Below are 20364 nucleotides of genomic sequence, written 5' to 3' on the forward strand. Positions count from 1 at the left end.
TTTGTTGCTATTACGTCATTTAATCCCCACAACAACCTTATGCAAAGATGCTATTATTTATTCTCTTTTTATAGAAGGGGAAACTGAGGCACTGAGAGGTGAAGTACCCACTCAGGGTCGCACAGTTCAGTAACAAAGATGCAGAATTTAAAACGTTTAAAATCTCAACACTGCAGCTATCCTCTGGCATCCTTAGCCTCTCTTATGGACTTAAAACTAGTGGGAATTGGGGAGCTGGAGTTAGCAGTCTTGAACCTGGGTTTCTGTCATTCATGAAAACGAGTCGGGTAAAGGAAAAGGTTTAGTTCAAAGTAAGACGATGTGTTCCAGTTTCGACTAAATTTGCATTCACATTTAATAGATGGATTAAATTATTAATGATGACGATGATTATCTAGCATAGCTACAGTGTTAAAAACAGATTGATGTCTAAGAGCAGTAGTTTTAGAAAAAAGTGGAGTTAATACTTATCTGGCACTGAGACTAATTGATTCTTTGCTCAAAGCAATTTGCCCTGCTTTGAATGAAATCATTAGAATCGATGAGTATTTGAAAGTGTATACACATTTTTACAAGTGTTTTAGAGTTTTACCAGTTTTCCAGCCCATAGTTTGAGTTGACAGAGAGGCTGAAACTCACAAGCACAGTTTTCACGCTGTAGTTATAGACAGAGCTCTGATTCATAAATCCATCATTGTTCTTTCATTAAGCTTTTGACTCATCTCTGAGTCCCTGGTGCCTAGCACAGGGCCTGGTACACACTAAGCATCCCATAAATGCTTCTTGATTATAATGATTGAAGTATTCATTCTTCAACATATTTGGTTTATATCATGCTTGATACTTAAGACATTTTGAATTAGTAGTTTAAATGTTAATGTGAATTGTAGAGTACTGGAATCATAGAATGGTTTTGGAGATTTTCTTCTCTGAAACTGTTTGATATTCAGGTCTGGGAATAAAGCAAATTTCTGATTCTGTATTCTCCTTGAAAGGCAAGAGACGTTACAATGGCTATGGGGAAAATGAATTTCTTTCTTTGAGAGATTTGTGTGTATTTATATTTTCCTATTGAAATCAGAACAAACTTAATAAATAAGTAAACTATAATGCAAAATTTAGACCAGAGACACTGAAATGAAAGGTAAGTTTCACAGTTGCAGAGTTTGCAGTTATTTGGTTGAATTCCAAAATCAAATTATTCAACTAAGAACGAGTCCTGCTAAGGCATATCTAGCCTTAAACAGGTTGCTGACTAGAATTATAATTCTGCACCACATCTAAGAAGCCACTTAGTTATTTCCTATTCTCATCCCTCTCTCCATTTCCACATGGGTGCATGCCCTCACTGCAATGGTATAAGGTGACTTTCTCTTGATAATAGTTGGGGATCTTTCCCTGGATATTTGCAGTACTTGACGCTTGGATCTAAGACTAAAGCCCACAAAAAAAAAAAAAAATAGAAAATATGTATGAGACATAATCCTTTGACTTGTTCTGCATGGTAATACAATTTTTCTGGTTTGACCAAGGTTTATTTTACATGATGAGTTCTTATTTTACCCCATCTACATATAATCAATAAAGCCATGTCTTGGATTAAACTTCAGTTTATATTACCCAGCATGTACTCTGATCACATGAATTTTGTGGACCACAGTTGGGCATTTGACATGCTGGTCTGGTTCTGATGCAGTTTTAATGTGTGACCCTGGATGCCTTATTGAGTCTTTCTGAACTATTCATCTCATCTCCAAAATACAGGGGGTTAACTAGATAATTAGGTCATCCTTTGTTTGCTTCATAAAGGGAAAAAGATATAAGTATTAAGACAATTAAATAATTGGGTGCAGTTCAAAGAACAGAGTTGACACTTAGACCTCAAGCACAGTGATAACTTCCAGAGCCCCTGTCTAGGGTGAGCAGTGTCTCAGCCAATGCTCAACTTTGGGGGCACTCCCAAATGAATACACCCTCATATGTGAAGGTGACAAGCTCCTCCTCCTCCTCCTGTCATCTCCCATCCTGTCCTACAGTCTATTGCTTTGGACAGCCACCTAACAGTCTGCAGAACATGCCATTGTGAAGATGGAAGAATGTGTTCTCCTGTATCACCTCTCTGGCATTTCCCCACTCTCTCCAGGGGACTGTTCTTTCTCTTCCATCACTCTCAATTCAGCATATTTCATCTTAAAACCTCTCATGGGCTCGGTGTGGTGGCTCATGCCTGTAATCCCAGCACTTTGGGAGGCCAAGGCGGGCAGATCACCTGACGTCAGGAGTTCGAGACTAGCCTGACCAATGTGGAGAAACCCCATCTCTACTAAAAATACAAAAAATTAGCTTGGTGCAGTGGTGCATGCCTGTGATCCCAGCTACTCGGGAGGCTGAGGTAGGAGAATTGCTTGAACCCCGAAGGTGGAGGCTGCAGTGAGCCGAGATCATACCATTGCACTCCAGCCTAGGCAACAGAGCAAGACTCCGTCTCAAAAAACAAAACAAAACAAAAACATGAACAAATATTTATGTTCCCATGTGTGTGTTTTCTAAATTCTTTCCTTTTATTACCTTAGCCAAATCTCAGACCATTTCTCTACTTCACTTGTGAGAAACAAAGTTCCAGTCTTGTTGAAGTAGTGTGAGTAAAAATAATGATGCCCTTTGCTAAGGAAAAGAAATGCTGGGACTTTTAAGGTGTCATTAAAAACATTAAGATTCAGTGATAGCCGTCTTTAAAGCCCTCTAAAGTAACTGTTGGTTTGATTTGGAATTTCTGCAATTTCATGGTTTAAAAAAATTTAAATCAATTCGTTATCACAAGCAGTCAAAATATCCACAGGACGTTATAACATTTAATTTTTCTGTTTTTAGTTGCTAGCATAGCAAAATATTGTGTGCTCTAAATGTAAAATGTTAAGTAACTACAGGTAAAGAAAGCAAAGAGGAGGGAGCAGAAAACCACTGGGGGAGATGGGAGGCCACTGGCGATCAGGAAAAGCATTTTAAAGAGAGAGATGCTTGACCTGGGCTTTGTTGTTTGAATAGAAAATTTTCAGTTGATTGAGCCAAGAAAAAACATTTCAAGCATAAAGCAAGGCTCACTTGATGCATAGTCAATTGCTTAAAAGGATAGTGAAAGTATAAATTGTTTGAGGATACTGAGGCAAGGATGAAATGACTGAAAGAGAGAGAGAGAGAGACAGAGAGAGAGAGAGACAAAGAGAGAGAGAGACAGAGAGAGAGAGAGAGAGAGAGAGAGAGAGAGAAAGAGAGATATCACCATGTGTCTTGGTGGTTTTTTGAAGAACTTTCTACTATAAACCTCTGCCTCTATGCATGAACTGAAAACAGCTTAAATCACCACTTTCTAAAAACAACAACAACAAAAAAAAAAAATGCCAGAAGTTTTGAAATAGTCTTTACGTGTTCCTGAGGGCCCCATGGTCGTGCTGCTGTGGTGAAAATGGTGTAGCTAAAGACACCTGATGCTCGGAGGAAATGCAGCACCAGGGATAAGGTGAGTGAGGAAGAAGGTACGAGACAGTTTGGAAAGTGAAGCAGCTCATCTTTGGGGCTGCATCGTAGGACTTTGTTCCGCACAGATGGAGGATGATAAGATTTTACACCCATTCCAGTAAGGGTGAGCCCTCATCTCCCCAAAAGTGAGAAGGCACAGGAGGAAGAAGAGGAGGCAAACACACATCCTTCAGAAAGGTGTTCAAATAGAGCCTATCTCCATGCAGGCAGACAACCAGGACAGCAGACCAGGGTACAGCTTTCCTGGGAATCCAAGTGGCTTCTGAGACTGTTTCCACCGAACGTGAGGCAGTGGTAGAGAGGTATAGTAAGAGCCAACAAGCCCTGCTTCATGACGTCCAGAAAAATATGCCTTTCAAGTAATAAGAAATTACAGGATTTCTGCTTTTCCCCCAAAGTATTGCTTTTTCAGGAATTACATGTCCAATAATACAGAATATAAATAATAATGTACACCTGTCCCCACAGACATGCTAACAACTGTTGAATTAGGTAGTTTTATCAAAGGTGCAGTTTGAAATACACATTTTTATCATTTGATTGACTGAAACAAGCCTCAAGTACTAAGAGTTGAAGTGTCAAGAGTTAAATTTTCTGCCCAGGTGGGTTTTTCCATTTTTCTTGCCCTACTCACATGAAATGTTGGCTTAGCATTACCTCATTTCTTCTGACCAAGTCCCATCTCCCTGGGCATCCTTCTCCCAATTGCCACATAAACCTCAGTCTTACTGGTTTCCTTCACTTTCCTTGTACTCAAGGACTCATTGTTTAGTAGAGACCAACCCTGTTTTTTTTTTTTTTTCTTCCTTTTAAATCTTTTCTTTTCCCAGAGTGTTAACTTCTTAATAAATTCTTTATTGATTATTAAAAACTTTTAAAAAGTTCCTGGCATAAATCATTAAAATCAAAACTAGCCAGGTTTTTATTTCCTAGTCTCCTTCCATGAGAAAGGGAGAGGTAATTTTTGATGTATCTTTTCCATCTATCCCATCCCTCACTGCCAATGGCATGCCAGTATGCCACCACAGAGGGCTAGCCAAGACTTCAGATGCATAAACACACACTCATGTTCTTTCTTCTGAAGTGAACCCACCACTTTCCACATATCTAGCAACATATTCCTCAAAGACAGTGCCCTGCAGTCAGCTGTGGCTTTCTTAGTTTACGAAGCCCCTTGGGATCCTTCCCAGGCATGCTGGGCATCTTGGTGGTGGTTGTATCCACTGTCAGAAACACAGGAACATTCTCCACAACCGTCCCAAACACAGCACATTCTTATGACATGACAAAGTCCCTGGGAATCATCATTTCCACATTTGTGAGTGAGTTGATATCAATAAAGGTGTTTGTATTTCTGACATATGTCAAAGGGGAAACCAAGTCAAGAACGTTTACCAGCTTGCCCAGGACTTAAAAAGCCTGCATGTCAAAGTCAGTGCTGGGAACATGATACATGATATAAATGCAGAGTTAAAAATTGGAAAAGATATTTTACTTTATATAAAGAATGATAAAAAGCAACCCAAGGAGACTATTCTCCTGGGGATATCTCTAACTTGTTGACAAGAAATGTCAGAGTCAGGATGGTCATTAAAGAGCATCCAAATCCACCCCCTCCTTGGTGGCAACTCAAACTCAGGAAATTTGACCTGTGCAAACCCACGGGGGAAGCGTGTGTCAAGCTGAGTCCGGGACCCAGGCTTCTTGATTTCCAGTCAAATGCTCCTCCTACGAAATCAGTCTTAATCTTAAGACGTATTTCTATCATAGAGCAGACACTTGGAAGTCACAGCCCTTGGACCCTATGCTACCCCGTTTGTCTGCCTCCCTATGGCTTGAACTCTCCAAAGAAGGGGAGTTTTCCTACTTGGTCCTGTGACCTATTACACCCCATGGTCCATTTACCTGGAAAGCTGCGGAGAGCATCTTCATTTTCCAGAATGCCTCTCTGTTTGGTCGCCTGCAGCTCACTTTTGGATTTCCAAACCAGCTTTACCATCCTGATCATCTCTGGCAAGTCCCAGGGCAGCGGCCCCTGCTGGCACCCCAGCCGGCTTCCCGGGGAGGAGGGCAGCACACCTTCTGGGCCTTTCCACCTCCTGCCTAGCTCTGCTGGGTGGAAATAGCGCTCTAGCACAGGCATTCTGCCTTGTGCCCCAGAAGAGGTAGTGGTGGTGCTGCTGCTGCTGCTGCTGCTGCTGCTGCTGCTGCTGCTGCTGCTGCTGCTGCTGTTTTTGCTTCTGCTGTTGCTGCTGCTGCAGCTGCTGCTGCTACCACAGGGGAAATTCTTCCCAGGCAGGGAGAGGCGAACCCCCGTAAGATCCTCTCCAGCTTCAGAAAGAAGCCTCCTCCAGCCTGGCACAACCTCCCTGTCTCTCCAGGCCCTCCACAAACACTGCCGACGAGAGCGATCCACTTCCCTAGGTTTCTCACTGGTGAGAAACTGTTACTGTACTCCTTCCTTAGAGATAGAATGCATTTTTTTTTCCCCTCCTCTTTCTGGCACTGAGTTCACAGCACTTAATTAATCCCAGGCTACAGCTGGAACCACAGCGAGAGAGAGAAAAAAAAAAAAACATCTAAGTTCTAGCATTTGCTTTTCCTCTTCTTTCTTCTGATTTATTTGTTCTGAATTCTCTTTTGGTGCTTGTCAAAGTTTGTCCAATGGCTTAGGTCTTAAGGACTTCAGGAAAAGGAGCGGGGCTTCCCCTTTGCTAACCTCACACAAGGATTCCCGCCTTGCGGGAGGCCAGTTATCTGGAGGTGTCAGGTGAGGAGTCACCCCTGTGGTGCAGGCTCAAGCCCTGCAAGCCCCAAGGAGTTCTAAAACAAACAAACAAACAAACAAACAAACAAACAAACAAACAAACACACACCTGGGGAAGCTGAGCGTCTGCAGAATCTGCAGCTGCTTCTCTCTGGAAGGCCTGGCGGGGGGCGGGGTGGGGGGGCGGCTAGGGGGCACGTGGCCCAGTCACCAAGACCAGTGCTGGGATGGGCTTGGTGGATCCTCAGTGCCTCCATTTGATCCCTCCCTCCTGTGTCACTTGGTTCTCAGCAAACCTAACTGCGTTATGACTTATTAGTCAAATCCCTTCATAACCTCAGCTGCCCTTCAGCTGGAAGGGAAATAACATTGAATCGCATTCCACAGCTAACTCCGAAAGATGCGAATTAGGGAAGCATCAACATCCTCATACATACGGCAGTGGCCTGCATAGCCTGGACATGTGGCTCAGGGCCATTCAAAACCCATTTTCAAAGGAACAATAATTTTAAAGGACGTTCACAGGGGGCATAAATGGCAGTGAAAGAAAGAAAAGAGTGTTAACGATTCACCTTCTGCAGGGAGAACACTGTTGACTTATTATGTGGGCCACTGACTACTGTGTCCCCGACCTGAGAGTGGTTGAATTGAGGGCAACCTCAACTGTGGGCCATGACGCTTGTTCCTTGTCTCAGAGATGGAGGTGCCAACTCTGAAAGTAAGAACCAATTCAACGAAGGGCGATGCCCCCTGTAGCTTATGTGAAAGGCCCTGGACAGAAACCAAAGTGGGGTGGTTTTGTATTGGGTTTGTAGGAACAATCTGAACTTGTACACTCAAGTGCATAGCCCCTGTTTTCTTGGAGGACATTGTAGCAATCCCGTCTTCCTCTCCTCACGTCTCCACGTTGCGAAGTGCTTTATTTTGCTTGGCATGCCATTTTGCTGATGTATAATCTGTTGCTTCTGCCCTACATTCCTTTCGAGGCTGGTTTATCACACAATTTTTTGATATTTCTTCATGGGAGAGAGGAGGAAACTTGGGGAAGAGATCACTGTAGAGTGTGTTTTATTTTCATTGCTCCCATCTCATTTTTTTTTAAAAGTTAAAACCAGCAAAGACAATCGTAATTTTATTGTTATTATTATTTCTCTAAACCTATGGTTAATAACTTTAGTTTTCCATACTGGATTAAGTGACTCCTTTTTTTCTAGATTGAAAAGTATACTAGCAAACCTATTCTCTTTTCTAACAGGTGAAGGAGGGTCAAGAGGGTATAAAACAATAATAAGGATATTGAAGACACTGCTTTTGGTGAATTTTGTTGTTGAAATATTGATCAAGCAGCTCTTTCTATAACAACCAGATATTCATACAACACAATTAGGGAATAATCAATGGTCTACTTGATTAGAAAGATGTGCCCTTCCTTATTTCCTTCTCTGGTAAGAGATGAAAGGATTCAAGCATCAGTTTGACACTTCCACCACTTTGACAGCCTGTCCAGTCCTTCTCTTACCCTTCTATCAGGCTGGGGGCATCAAGGCTCTCTAGGATTGAGATGATTTTATTTAATAAGCACATGCAGACTGTTTCACTTTATTATCATATTTCCTGAATAATGTCTTAAACTCACTCCTCACTCACAAACTTCCTTGACATAACAACTGAAGAGTTTCCTAAGTATTTGACTATTTTTATTTTTGTTCAGTTATTTTGCAAGAGTACTTAGCATCAGGATATCCTGACCCTTGGAACAAAGGGGTTAAGAACAAAGAAAACAAATATATGATATAATATATCACATACACTAATATACTAAGAATACAACACTTCATTGTTCATTTCTTCAAGAATCACTTTTTTAAAAAATCCAAGGATATAAATTTCCATTGTATCCTCTGTATTGTTTTACCTAGTTCCTTGTAAAAATATCTTAGAGAAATTACAAAATGTTGGATCGGTGAGCACGAATACTTCCTAGTGGAGATGAGTCAGGGCCAAGCAATCACCATTTCAGATTTTCATTCCCAAGGAGGAACCCACTTCATTTGAAGGTTTGAAAATTGAAAATATTTGCATAATTAAATAAAATTTCCCCCAATATGGGATTATTTTCATCCCAGAGTAGAAGTGCAAAAATACCACCAGAAAGGTCGTTCTCATGGTATTTCTGGCTCACGTAGAAACAGGAAGTACAGGAAATCTTGCGAGAAAGCTTGGCTCAGGAAATTTTTGGCTCAATTGCAGGTTCAAGAGATTGGGACAAATTGATGTGAGGCTAGTACTTATTGGACTAAAACCTCTCTACCATGTGAATTATCTGAAAGGAGGTTTTGTTACATTTCATGGCTAGCATCTCATAGGCTGCGATCTCTTGTTTTTCAGGTAGTTGGTTTAGAAGAGCCTGCCTGTAAACCTACGATTTTTCACTACTCAGTGGACATCATTCACCTCGATATGGAATCTGCAGCCAGAAGTTTGGATAATTGAGGGTGGGGAAAGGATGGGGTTGTTTCTGTGGTCAGAGGAATCATGGAACAGAGAAGACCCATCTAGGTAACTTGTGAGGATTCTTACACATGTTAATATCAGTAATTAACATGCTACAGACAGGACATTTTAAGGTAGGCTTTCAAAATAACCAAGTTCTTTTTCAGGCATTGTGAATCGACCCAATATAATGACAACTAACAAAGTCAAAACAGCTTGCCCCAATGAACAATGGACTCCTAATTGTGTCAAAAAGACTGCTGTTCCTGGAAGTACTGCTGCTTGTTGAGGGTGTGATAGCTTCAAGGTTACTTTGAGGAACTGGGGGGCTGGCTGCAGGCTCTAAGGGCTTCGGGTCCCAGAGGGGTGGTTGAAGTGCACTCCGAGGCATCTAAAGATGATGTTCTTACTGATAACCAGCAGGTGATTGACTTGGAGAGGGAGATCATGATGGCTGCAGGGAAAGGACTGGACCCATACAATATACTAGCCCCAAAGGCAGCTTCAGGCACCAAGCAGTACCTTAAGTTAGCCCCCCTCCTTCACCAGTAGTGGGCAGCTTCTGTGAAGAGAATAGCAGTGCTATCATCTGGTTTTGGCTGGACAAAGGTGAAACCCAGCTTTGTCTTGACTGTGGAAACTATTACAAGCTGCCCCACCAGCTGGTCCACTGATCCCCTGCAGTTGATAAAGACTAGCCATTGGATTGGCTCCTTCTTCAAAAAAATAAAAAGACTTTGCTGTGTGGTTTGAGCTATGAAAGAATTGATAACCCCAATACTAATGTATACAACCAAGAAAAGTGTCAAAGACATAGTTGATTTAGAACTGGTATGTTGAAGAACTTTTGGTGTGCTGAGGGCTATGTAAAAATCTTGTAGACTATCGGTGCTCTAGTAACTAGGCAGATAAGCACTTATTATATATGATTTGTAAAATAAGGCATTTATAATGTTTAATATTTCTAATAATTCTAGAGGATGTACTTTTAAAGAATGGAATCTTAGAAACATATATCCTTTGTCATTTTCTTTCATTTTGAGTTTAATAGATTCTTACAAAACAAAAAGTTTGGTGAAAATCTCACTCAGATATATTGGAATTGTTTTATACCCTATTGACCCTCATCTGTGATCTACCTTTTAGAAAAAAAATACGAACTATGGAAGGAGTTTATTTATTTTTTTGTCCTGAACTTTCCTCTCCATCAGTTCAAGTATGGATGTGTAAACACACACACACACACACACACACACACACACACACAGCCACTCTGCTTTTACAAATGCAATTCAAAAAAATTCAAAATGATCAGGGAAGGAAAAACAGGTCTTTCAACTTTGCTTTATGCAGTCTAAGTAGAAGAAGCTCAAGCAATTTATAGTGTCCTTTAGGAGACATAGAAATGTGATAACTCTGGCCTTAGCTAATCTCAATAAATGCCAGCAAGTAGGAAAAAGAACTTGTCTACAGACCGACCCTACAAGGCAGCACATACTTCCATCATCGTGGGGGAACGGGGCAAAGCATGTGGGGTGAGATGAGGAAAGACAGGTGGGGCAAAGTAAGGGGTTGAACTGACAGATAAGTAGTTTGCTTTCAGAACAGGTGTCTAAACCAAACCCAATCATTTTCTTGTTCACTCTGCAGATGAATATTAACTATGGGAGCAACAGCAGAGGGGAAAAGCTTCTGTTCTAGTCTTTGGGTCCATTTCCTGGTACTGGGGAACTGCCTGGCCTCTTTCGCCTTAATTCTAGTTTTCAGTGTGAGTGACTCTCCCTCCTTTATTTATTCATTTATTTTTGTACGTTTAAAGAGAGAAACTAGGATTTCAGCTAGCATCACACTCTGTCATGGCTCTTAAAGATCTTAGCTAATGCTAAGTTTACTATCTCTGTGAATTTCCCAATAAAAATGGCTCTAGTCAAACAAAGGTTGAGAACAACATGGCAGGAAGACTTGATTTTCTCTACTCAGCTCCTGCCTGCTGATGAATACAGTCTCCTATTCTGTCGCATTACTGAACGCTGGCACCTTCTGACTGTAGCCTTTCTAGGATTTCAGGACTTATTTCTGACTGTAAAAGATCATAGTGGTGGTAGAGTACACTTTTCAGAGTTTTACATTCGAGTGTGTCAACTTCTTAGAAAACAGCTACAACAAGGAAATCTCTAAAGTAACTCTCTGAGGCTACTTAGCTGAGAGTTACAAAAACTGGGTTTTGATCTGTACTCACCACTGAGCTTTGCCCCAAATTTGGGGCCTTATCTATAAATGGGTATGATAGCAATAAACATTTTATCCATCACACTGGATTCTTAAAAGGATTAAATAAGACTAGAATGTCAGTTATTTTTAAACTGTAATGTGCTATAAAAATTTAATATTGTTATTTTGAAGCTGTAGGATATCATAGTTGACAATTTCATTAAACACAAATTTTGGCTATCCTTTCCTGGGATCTGTTAGAAAGCTGGAAAATCAAGCCCTTCCACCCTTGAAGTAGGTCTCACTTTGGAAATTTGGGTTCCCCAATGAGAATGTAGGAGTAAAGGAAATCGAAGGCAGGGCTGTTGGATAGAGGGTATTGGGGAGTGAGCTGTGGAAGAAGACAGTGAGAGATTTGGTGGTAGCAAGGTTCTTAAGGTAGGCCTGGTGAAAGTATGAGTGAGAATAGACAGATACAGAACAATATGTGTGCTCAATAAGATAAATATTCTTTGTAAGTGCATTTTGGAGGGATAAAAGCCCAGGAATCCTGTCTAGGGTCTCATCCTACATGATCTTCACCATGTGTTATTTAGTGTTCTAGTTAATACCATATAGGTTCTTTTAATAGGGAATTTTGGTTTTAGTCCAGAGTAACTGAACACAAAATATGTTTCATGTTCATGAGCTGTGCACGGCTTTGTGTCATATGCTGTGGTAGGGACCGTGTGTCCTCAGGCCCCCTACTGGCCTCATTTACCTAGACAAATTGATGAGGGCCTCAGTGTTTTGTTTGGGGGGGTCTTTATTTCTCAAACATTTTCATAATTTTGATTGCTCCTAACTGACCTCTGTTTAATTTGCAAGTGTGCTTAAAAGAAGTGTAGTGTGCAAGATCAAATGTGATTTTTTAAAAAGTGGCCTGTACAAAGTCTGAAATACGTTAGAAATTCTTTTAAATAAGTAAGATGCATAAATTCTGAAAGCTCGCAAGGATTTGACCAGGTTAAGAAGACTCAAGGAGACTGGAGGAGAGATTATCCAGACACTCTCAAAAAACTGCTGGAAAATGCCTGAAGGTTCTCTCTTAATCTAATAAACTAGACCACTAATAAGATACAGAAAGATTTTTTATATAAATGACATAACAAAAGGAAAGTGAGAAAATGATGAGGAATCAAGCCTTCTAACAGGATTTCTTTTTGTTCTTGACATTCATTTATGTTCATATTTATGGAGTTCAAAGTCAATTTGGAAAAAGGAAATTTCAACTGCTCCATGTGTATTGTGTGTGATCCTGCTGCCTCTTCCACTTAATTTTTATTTTCCCTCTTTCACTTATTACCTCCTGGTAATTATGAATTACACAGAACATCTATGCCAAATGGTATCTCTTAGAGGCTATTCTAGATCAAGCTTCTCAAATGTTAATGTGCATTTGAATAATCTGGGAATTCCATTAAACTGTAGATCTCTGATTTCAGAAGTAAGGCAGGGACCTGAGACTCTGCATTTCCAACAAGTTTCCTGGGGATGACAAGATTGTTGGTCATGACCACACTCTGAGTATCAAGGCTAGAGTATAACCATGTAGGAAGTATTTTATGTCTGTTCCATATTAGTTATTTACAAAAGAAAACACAGCAACCATCCCAGTCTTTCCAGATACACCTATTAGGACTTCTAAAAACATTCATGCTGGCTCAGGCCAAATACTCTCAATAAAAAGAAGAAACCAGAACTGCTGTGTTAGAACAAGGGCTGTGTCCAGGGACACCGAACCACAGCTTGTCAATTTTGTTTTATTCTTTATTTTCCTTTATGGGTTAACTGTAAGGATAAGGTTGACTATCAACCATAAGCCAATGCAATAAATATATGTGATGGATTCTTGAAGAATTTCATAAACAAATATTATTTTTGACAGTCTTTTCTCATCAAATGTCAAATGCAATTCAGTTAAGCCAGTTTCTCCACGACTCTGTCTTTCCAGCATTTTGTTGCACCCCTCCTATTTTCAGAATGGTTGGAATGCAGGCAAGGCTCTGAGTCTTTGATCTCCATCATCAGTGATACTTTCACCAAGACCTGCTCTTTCATTCGGTTTACTAAAGATTTATGTAAAGTGGTCTTTCCGTGAAGCCTGATAACTTTCCCACTGTGATATTCCAAGCAGGAGTGAATGGTGACCAGATGATTCCGTAAAGAAATAAAGATGGGAAAAAAAAGGAAGCAGGCATTCATGGCGCTATAGCCAGTGGCTAATGGTGCTGCTGATTCAGAGAAATCTACTGCAATGTCAGTCTCAGCGAAACACACATAACACACGCACGCACACACACACACACAAACACAACATAAAAATCGAATCAAGTAAACTCTGCAATAGGCTGCATTCTTTAACAGGTATCCCCTGGAATTCATGCAGCCACAGGCACAGTATTCATGGGAAAATGATGCCAGAAGCAAGAGACATGTGAAATCAGCTGGAAGACCAGGGTAACCAAGAACATGGGGCTAGAACATTACCAGATTTTTATGATTAAAAATTTGTACAGTTAGCTAAACAAGAATGCTTAGAATAAATGAAAGCATCTGCTGGTAATTGGAAATGCTGTATTATTTTTTCCATTGTCTTTCCTGATTCTTTCTAAGGCTAAGTGCTTTGCTATGGTTGTGAAGACCGATACTTCCTGATGTATATAATCCAGGGGAGTAACTAAACAATGAGAAAGAGAAAGTTGGAAGATATGTATTAAAAACTAGTCTACAGAATGTTGTATTATTTCTGGTAATCTTAGGAGTTGTTTTCTCCTGTAATGGCAGGATAATTTAGAGTGAAAATTAAAGGGATGGCCATTTAACATAGAGTATGTATACAATACGTTCTTTGCATGGTACAGTACAGGGACTCTTACTGAACCCTTTTTGTTTGATATGCAGTTGCTAGAAGAATAATTGTACCATAATCAAAGAAAAAAAGCCCAGCATACTAGAGTATTTGACAACTTTGACATGTGTATAAGATCTTTATTATCCAAAGATTCTCTAAGAATTTCACTTTGGTAAGTTTTTTTTTTTTAATCCCACATTGAAATGTTAACTACAGTTTTCTCCTTCTATTTTGTACATTACTTAAAAATGATTGTGTATCTTTCTATCTACAGGATATGGATACTAACTGCTCCATTTTCTTATTTGGACCTCTGGGTCTATCTCCTCTTTGTCTTCCGTGATCTTCCTGGATGCATTTTGTGGTCTGCTGGTAAGACTTCTTGCATTCCTTGTTTTCTGAGATATCTTTACATTCTTTTGTCCACTAAGGTTCAAGGTAAAATACACCTGTCTTTGACTTGCATATGTTCATATACCTTGCTGATTTTATGTTTGTGTGTCTCAATTAGAATATGGGCTTTTAAAAATGCCTTTTCAATGCTGTTATTACTTTTTTTTCCCTGCTTTCAAACTTTGAGGAGGCAACTGATGAAGCTACTATTAAATTGTGTTTTCCAAGTCTCTCATTAACCATTGAAAACTTCAGTCAAGTCTTATTTACCTTTAAAGGTTATGATATTCTGGATTGAACATAATTTATAATCATGTCATTCTCAAATATGTAACATATGAAAAGTAATGGCAATATTAATATTAATTTGATGCAAAGAGAGTTATTACACCTAAAGTAACTCAAATCCTTTTCTTGGGCATTCAGCACTTTCAAAAATAGGCTCCCACTCACCTAGTCCTGTAAACGCATTCAAACTTACATCAAACACACAAAATTTCTGTGGAAGTCATACTGTTGCACAAACATGTCAGCTGCATCTGATATTATGTATGGTAGGCAGAAGAACGGCCTCCCAAAAGTGCCCACATCCTGGTCCTTGGAACCTGTGAATACGTTAAGTTACATGGCAAAGGAGATTAAGGTAGAAGATGAAATTAAGGTTGCTATTCAGCCATCATTAAAATACAGAGAATATCTGACTTATCTGGATGGGACCAAAATAATCACAAGTGTCCTTAAATGTAGAAGAAGGAGGCAGAAGAGTCAATGTCAGAGTGATGTGATGTGAGAAAGATTCAGCATTCAACTGGTCACTGCTGACTTTGAAGATGGAAAGGGGCTTTGGGCCAAGGAATGCGAGGAGACCCTCAAAGATGAAAAAGGCAGGAAAATACATTCTCCCTTAGAGCCGCCAGAAAGAAATACAGACCTCCAGAGATCTTGACTTTAGCCCAGTGGAATCCATGTCATACTTCTGACCTCCAGAACTGTAAGATAATGAATTTGTGTGTTTTTAAGCCTCTAAATTTGTGGTGATTTGTTGTAACAGCAATAGGAAATGAATATATTATGTTACTGCTTACGTGGTCCTTCTTGGGATAGATTTTTCCATTTGTCTAATCCAAATAAAATCCTGTGTTTTTTCATGAAGCCTTTGTGCCCCACCTTAAAGCTGACTCTTCTATTTAAACAAAGCAGCACCTCTTATCCATTTTTGTTATCTGGGACGTAACTTCATTTACGTCACTACTTGCCTTTGATGCTCTGGTCTGTCTTCTAATTTGGATTGCAGAGGCCATTGAATCATACTTTGTAACTTAAAACTTGGTGCTGCACCCTTCATTCATTCATTAATTCATTTAACATGCATTTATTGAGTGGTGAATTGTGCCTGCCCTATGCTAAGTGCTTGATATTCAAAAACATGCTCCCTTCCCTTAAAATTGTTTACAAGTTTGGTAGAGAGATAGAAACATGTACAATTAAGTATAAAGCATGATGATCTATGGTGCTATAATATAAATATAGTTGCAATAAGTCCAAATTAGTTTTTGTTATTAAAATGACAGGCCGGGCATGATGGCTGACACTTGTAATCCCAGCACTTTGGGAGGCTGAGGCAGGCAGATCACCTGAGGTCAGGTGTTCGAGACCAGCTGGGCAACATGGTAAAACCCCATCTCTACTAAAAATACAACAATTAGCTGGGCATGGTGGTACATGTCTACAGTCCCAGGTACTCAGGAAGCTGAGGCAGGAGAATCACTTGAACCCAGGAGGCAGAAGTTGCAGTGAGCCAAGATTGCATCACTGCATTCCAGCCTGGTTGACAGAGCAAGATTCCATCTCAAAATACATAAATAAATAAAAATTATAACCAATTTTTAAATTAATTCTTTTTTCATGTCTTGGCAACTAAAACAATGTCTTAGAAATTTCTACTTAACCCTTAAAAAAATAGAAATTATATGATATAGAGTTTGTTCATAGCCAGGAAAAATGGGTGGTTAATTATACTTTTGCTGATTATTTTTATTTGATAGAATGTTTAAAAGTTTAGCTCTTGGGATTGTTAGACTTCAAGAACATTCTTACTATTTTCCTCAGGTGAGTTGTTACTGTGCTCCTAGCAAACTGGGAGCTTACAAAAAGTGTTTTATTACAACAAAGCAAAGAAAGAGGAATCACATAATGTGAGAGTTTTAAGGGACTTCAGAGATGATAGACTATTTCCATTAGATCATATCTTAAGTCAGTCCAAGCTGACTTAAGATATGATCTATCTTACAAGGTGCCATAGACTGGTTGGCTTCAATAACAGAAGTTTATTTCTTACAGTTCCAGAGGCTGGGAAGTTTGAGATCAGGGCACCAGCATGGCGAGATTCTGGTGGATGCCCTTTTCCTGGATACCAGATGGTTGTGTTCATGCTGTATCCTCACATGGGGGGAGAGAGAGAGAAACAAAGCTCTCTGGTGTCTCTTTATATAAAGGTGCTAATCCCAATATGAGGGCTCTACCGTCATATCCATATTACTTGCCATAGGCCCTGCCTCCAATAACCATCACTTCGGGAGTTAGGGTACCAACACATGAATTTTGAAGGGACACATTCAGTCAATAGTGGATTATTTTCTAATATTGCACGAATATGATGAAACATGATCCAGAAAACATAAGCTTCAGATTCCCACAGACCTGAGCCCAAGCACTTCCTTTGAATGCTTATGTACCAGATATAGTACTATCTCATATGCAAGTCTATACTGAATCCTTACAAGAATCCTCCAAAAGGTAGGCATTATTATGATCTCCTATGAAAGTAATTTGTTCAAGGTGCAGATAATATCAGGCTTTAGAAGGGTGATAGGCACGCCTTCTTAGCACTCCGCTATACTGCCTGTGTGGTTGAAATGTTGTATGAAGCAGTAGAAACTGCTTGATTTACAGCTTATAATCTTATCTGGCTGCTAAATATTTAAATCCAATGAATTGAAGAAAAGAAAGAATAATTACAGCACCTTTCTCTATAGGTGTTCTTCATGGCTGGATTACACCTTGTATTCCTCAAACTAAAGTCACATTTTCACTGCCACCAGGGTCATGACTGCGACAAGCATTGATCTTTGCCACAACCTTCATCGAAAAAAGTGCTGAAAAATGTCATCAGCTCTCAGCGTGACCAGAGAGGAAGAACGTGTTGCACGTGGTTCATATGGACATTTTAAAAAATTAGATGAACATCTGATCTCCCTTCAGTAATGGGGTGGTTTCTTCAAATCACATGCTAAACCCCTAAAATGACTTTATTTCTTATGAAAAGGGGCTGGCAATGGAGGGTAATCAGGGTAGTCTTTATGTTGTTATGTAAACAAAATTGCAGCAGCAACTCCGCTGTCTCTGACCTCGATTCTTGGGTCTGAAGAACCAGAGAATGATGATGTGAAATTGGTGAATGGAGCCCACAGATTTACCCAAATTGGACAGCTATTTTCCTTTTGGAGTCATTTAGCAAGGCTGCTTACAATATCACAGTGCCAGCTGCATCTGTACTTTCTAAACAGCTTGGCTAGAAATGGAAAAAAAAAAAAAAGAGCTTTAAATGTTTCACAGTGTTAAGGAAATGACTTGGGTCACTTTCTGCATGGACGACAGAAATTCAAGTCTGGCCCCAGGCTGAGTTCTGTCCTGGGGTAGTGGATGCAGAGATGAAGGTAAAGACAGACATGTGTCTGGTGGATCAGACATCTTTTCTACTTCCACGTGGTAAATCTTGTTACCTAGTTATTTATATTTACTGTCCTTCTACTGGGGCAATGTGGACTTGTAAATGCCACACCCCCCCTTATATATCTCCTTCTTTTCAAAGGTGTTGCAGAGTGAAAGAAAGGCTAGGTTCCCATGTAATATCCCTAAGGGAAGGAAAGCCTAAACCTTCAGGCCAGGCGTTCCCAGACTACAGCCCTGTGGGCTGCATGCGGCCCACTGAGGCCATTTATCCGGCCCCCTGCCGCACTTCAGGAAGGGGCACCTCTTTCATTGGTGGTCAGTGAGAGGAGCACAGTATGTGGCGGCCCTCCAGGGGTCTGAGGGACAGTGAACTGGCCCCCTGTGTAAAAAGTTTGGGGATGCCTGCTTCAGGCAAATCATTCTGACATTTAGGATCTTCAACTACGTTTTGTTCCTGTCCCTAAAAACAATTTATTAATAAGCCCACTTACTTATTTGAATAAGTATCTAATAGTACTCTAAATCTTTGACCTACTAAAACAAGTCCAATGATTTCCTTTGTTTATCTACACTTTTTAAATATGTAATTAATGCATTTTATTTTATTTAGCATTTGTTTCTATGTTCACCTTACATGGAAATTTGGTATATTCTGTATTTCATTTTTATGATATTGTAAGAGTAAAGGTATTCATTTACTTTGATATCTTCCTTAAAGCACCTCCCAAAGCGGTCTAAATCACAGCACATGCTGAATTAGCACTATTGTTTCTGTAGTAAAAATATGGAGAGAGTTCTGTGTGGGATAGCCACAGCATTTTTGAGAAACCCCAAAAGGGATATTTGGTGTTGCAAAATCAAGTACTCTTTTTGACCTAAACCATATTCTGGTTTTCTTGAAATTATTGAAGGGTTAGAACTTTCCCCCCATTAACATGGTTGGTAAAGTCACGTTTTCCCCCAAGAGCACAAACGTGCACATAAAACAGATCGGTCATGGAAATCTGCTCGTGGTTTCAGAGACTGACCCAGTTGCTGCATCTTTCTTATCTCTCATCTGTCGGTCAAACCTGCCACTGACACCTTCAAGTTGGCATTTCTTGGGGGCTTTTTCTCTAGAACCTTTGGAGGCAGAGTTTTTCAGAAACAAAATACAACAAAACAAACTGCTTTTATTCTTGAACTAAGGGGTTGCATAATATTAGACTGGGTTCTTAGGACAACCAAGGGGATGAAATGTGAGCATACATGGAAAGCATCTCTAACAAGGCCAAGGACAAAGCAGGCATTCCATAACATCTAGCCACTGAAATCACCTCCAAATTATCTGCTCCCTTCTCTGTGGAGCTGGCATTGGTAACCCCTTCAGCCTTAGATGCCGTCAGCCTTGGGAACCAGCAGCCATGAGACAAGGGTGATAGATAAAGGGAAACAGACAGGAAAGGTAAAAAGAAAGAAAAAAATAAAAGACATATGTTTGGTGGGAAGTGGTCAGGAGATGAAAGAAAAAGATGCTAAAGATAACATAAAAACTAAAGAGGAAAAAAAAAGTACAGATTTCCGCTAGCAGTGATGCTAAAGGTGAATTTCAGCCCCTGGAGGCGATCGGCTGCTGGGCCCTTTACCTCACTATTGATCTGCTGCCATTTCTTTTCCTCATGTTTCAACTTTTAACATGTGTTTCAGTTCATCTGCAAAATTCTCCAGATCCATTTCTATAAAACATAGATGAACATTATTTTTTTCTAGTGTGATCTAAAGAGACAGCCATAGAGTGAATATCCAATTAGTTTCTCTCTAAATCTCTAGAAACCCATTATAATTATTCCTAGAGGAGATTTTTTTTTTAAATTGTCAACCTTTCCTAGATCTCCATCAAAGGATGTGGTTACTGAATTATCAAGGGCCTTCTTAGTAAGGCACTGTCACCTGTAAGTCAACCCTTAATGGCACTGGAAAGAGCCTGCTCCTGGTTAGTAAATAACTAATGCACTCTGGGAAACTCCTTACCATTTTAGGCCTTAAGAACATTATTTAGGGCACTAAAGTCACAATAGCATTTTCTTTTTTTAGGTCTTTGTGGCCTAAAAAAACTAAAGCAACTCTAAAAAGTCTTATGGATATATCTATATTGATATCTATATCTGTATCTATTTCTATAGCTGTAGATAGTTATTTTTTGCTATGAACCTCCTAGAATGAAGTTTCTTGTAAGGGTGATGGCTGACTTGGGCGCTGAAAGAGACTGTGGAGACTGATGGTGCAGAGGAAAGCCATTTTTTGATGCTATCAGAAAATCAGGATGGGGAAGGAAAGACCCTCTGCTCAAGTAGCAGAA

At 39.9% G+C, this 20364-nt stretch overlaps 1 protein-coding gene across 4 annotated transcripts in view; it reads right to left on the bottom strand.

Moving 5' to 3' along the window:
* The window catches only part of PDE7B (phosphodiesterase 7B), a 355539-nt gene that overhangs the window by 144562 nt on the left and 190613 nt on the right, over positions 1-20364 (bottom strand). The window contains exon 1 of one of the 4 annotated variants that reach the window (XM_074397412.1): positions 5443-5962. The exons of the other annotated variants lie outside the window; for them this stretch is intronic. Coding sequence (XP_074253513.1) covers positions 5443-5680 — 238 coding nt within the window. The 5' untranslated portion in view covers positions 5681-5962. Of the gene's footprint in view, positions 1-5442; positions 5963-20364 lie in introns of those variants that run through there. 4 annotated transcript variants of the gene reach the window in all.

Source organism: Saimiri boliviensis, chromosome 4 (assembly GCF_048565385.1).
Source record: "Saimiri boliviensis isolate mSaiBol1 chromosome 4, mSaiBol1.pri, whole genome shotgun sequence".
Taxonomy (NCBI): Eukaryota; Metazoa; Chordata; class Mammalia; order Primates; family Cebidae; genus Saimiri; species Saimiri boliviensis.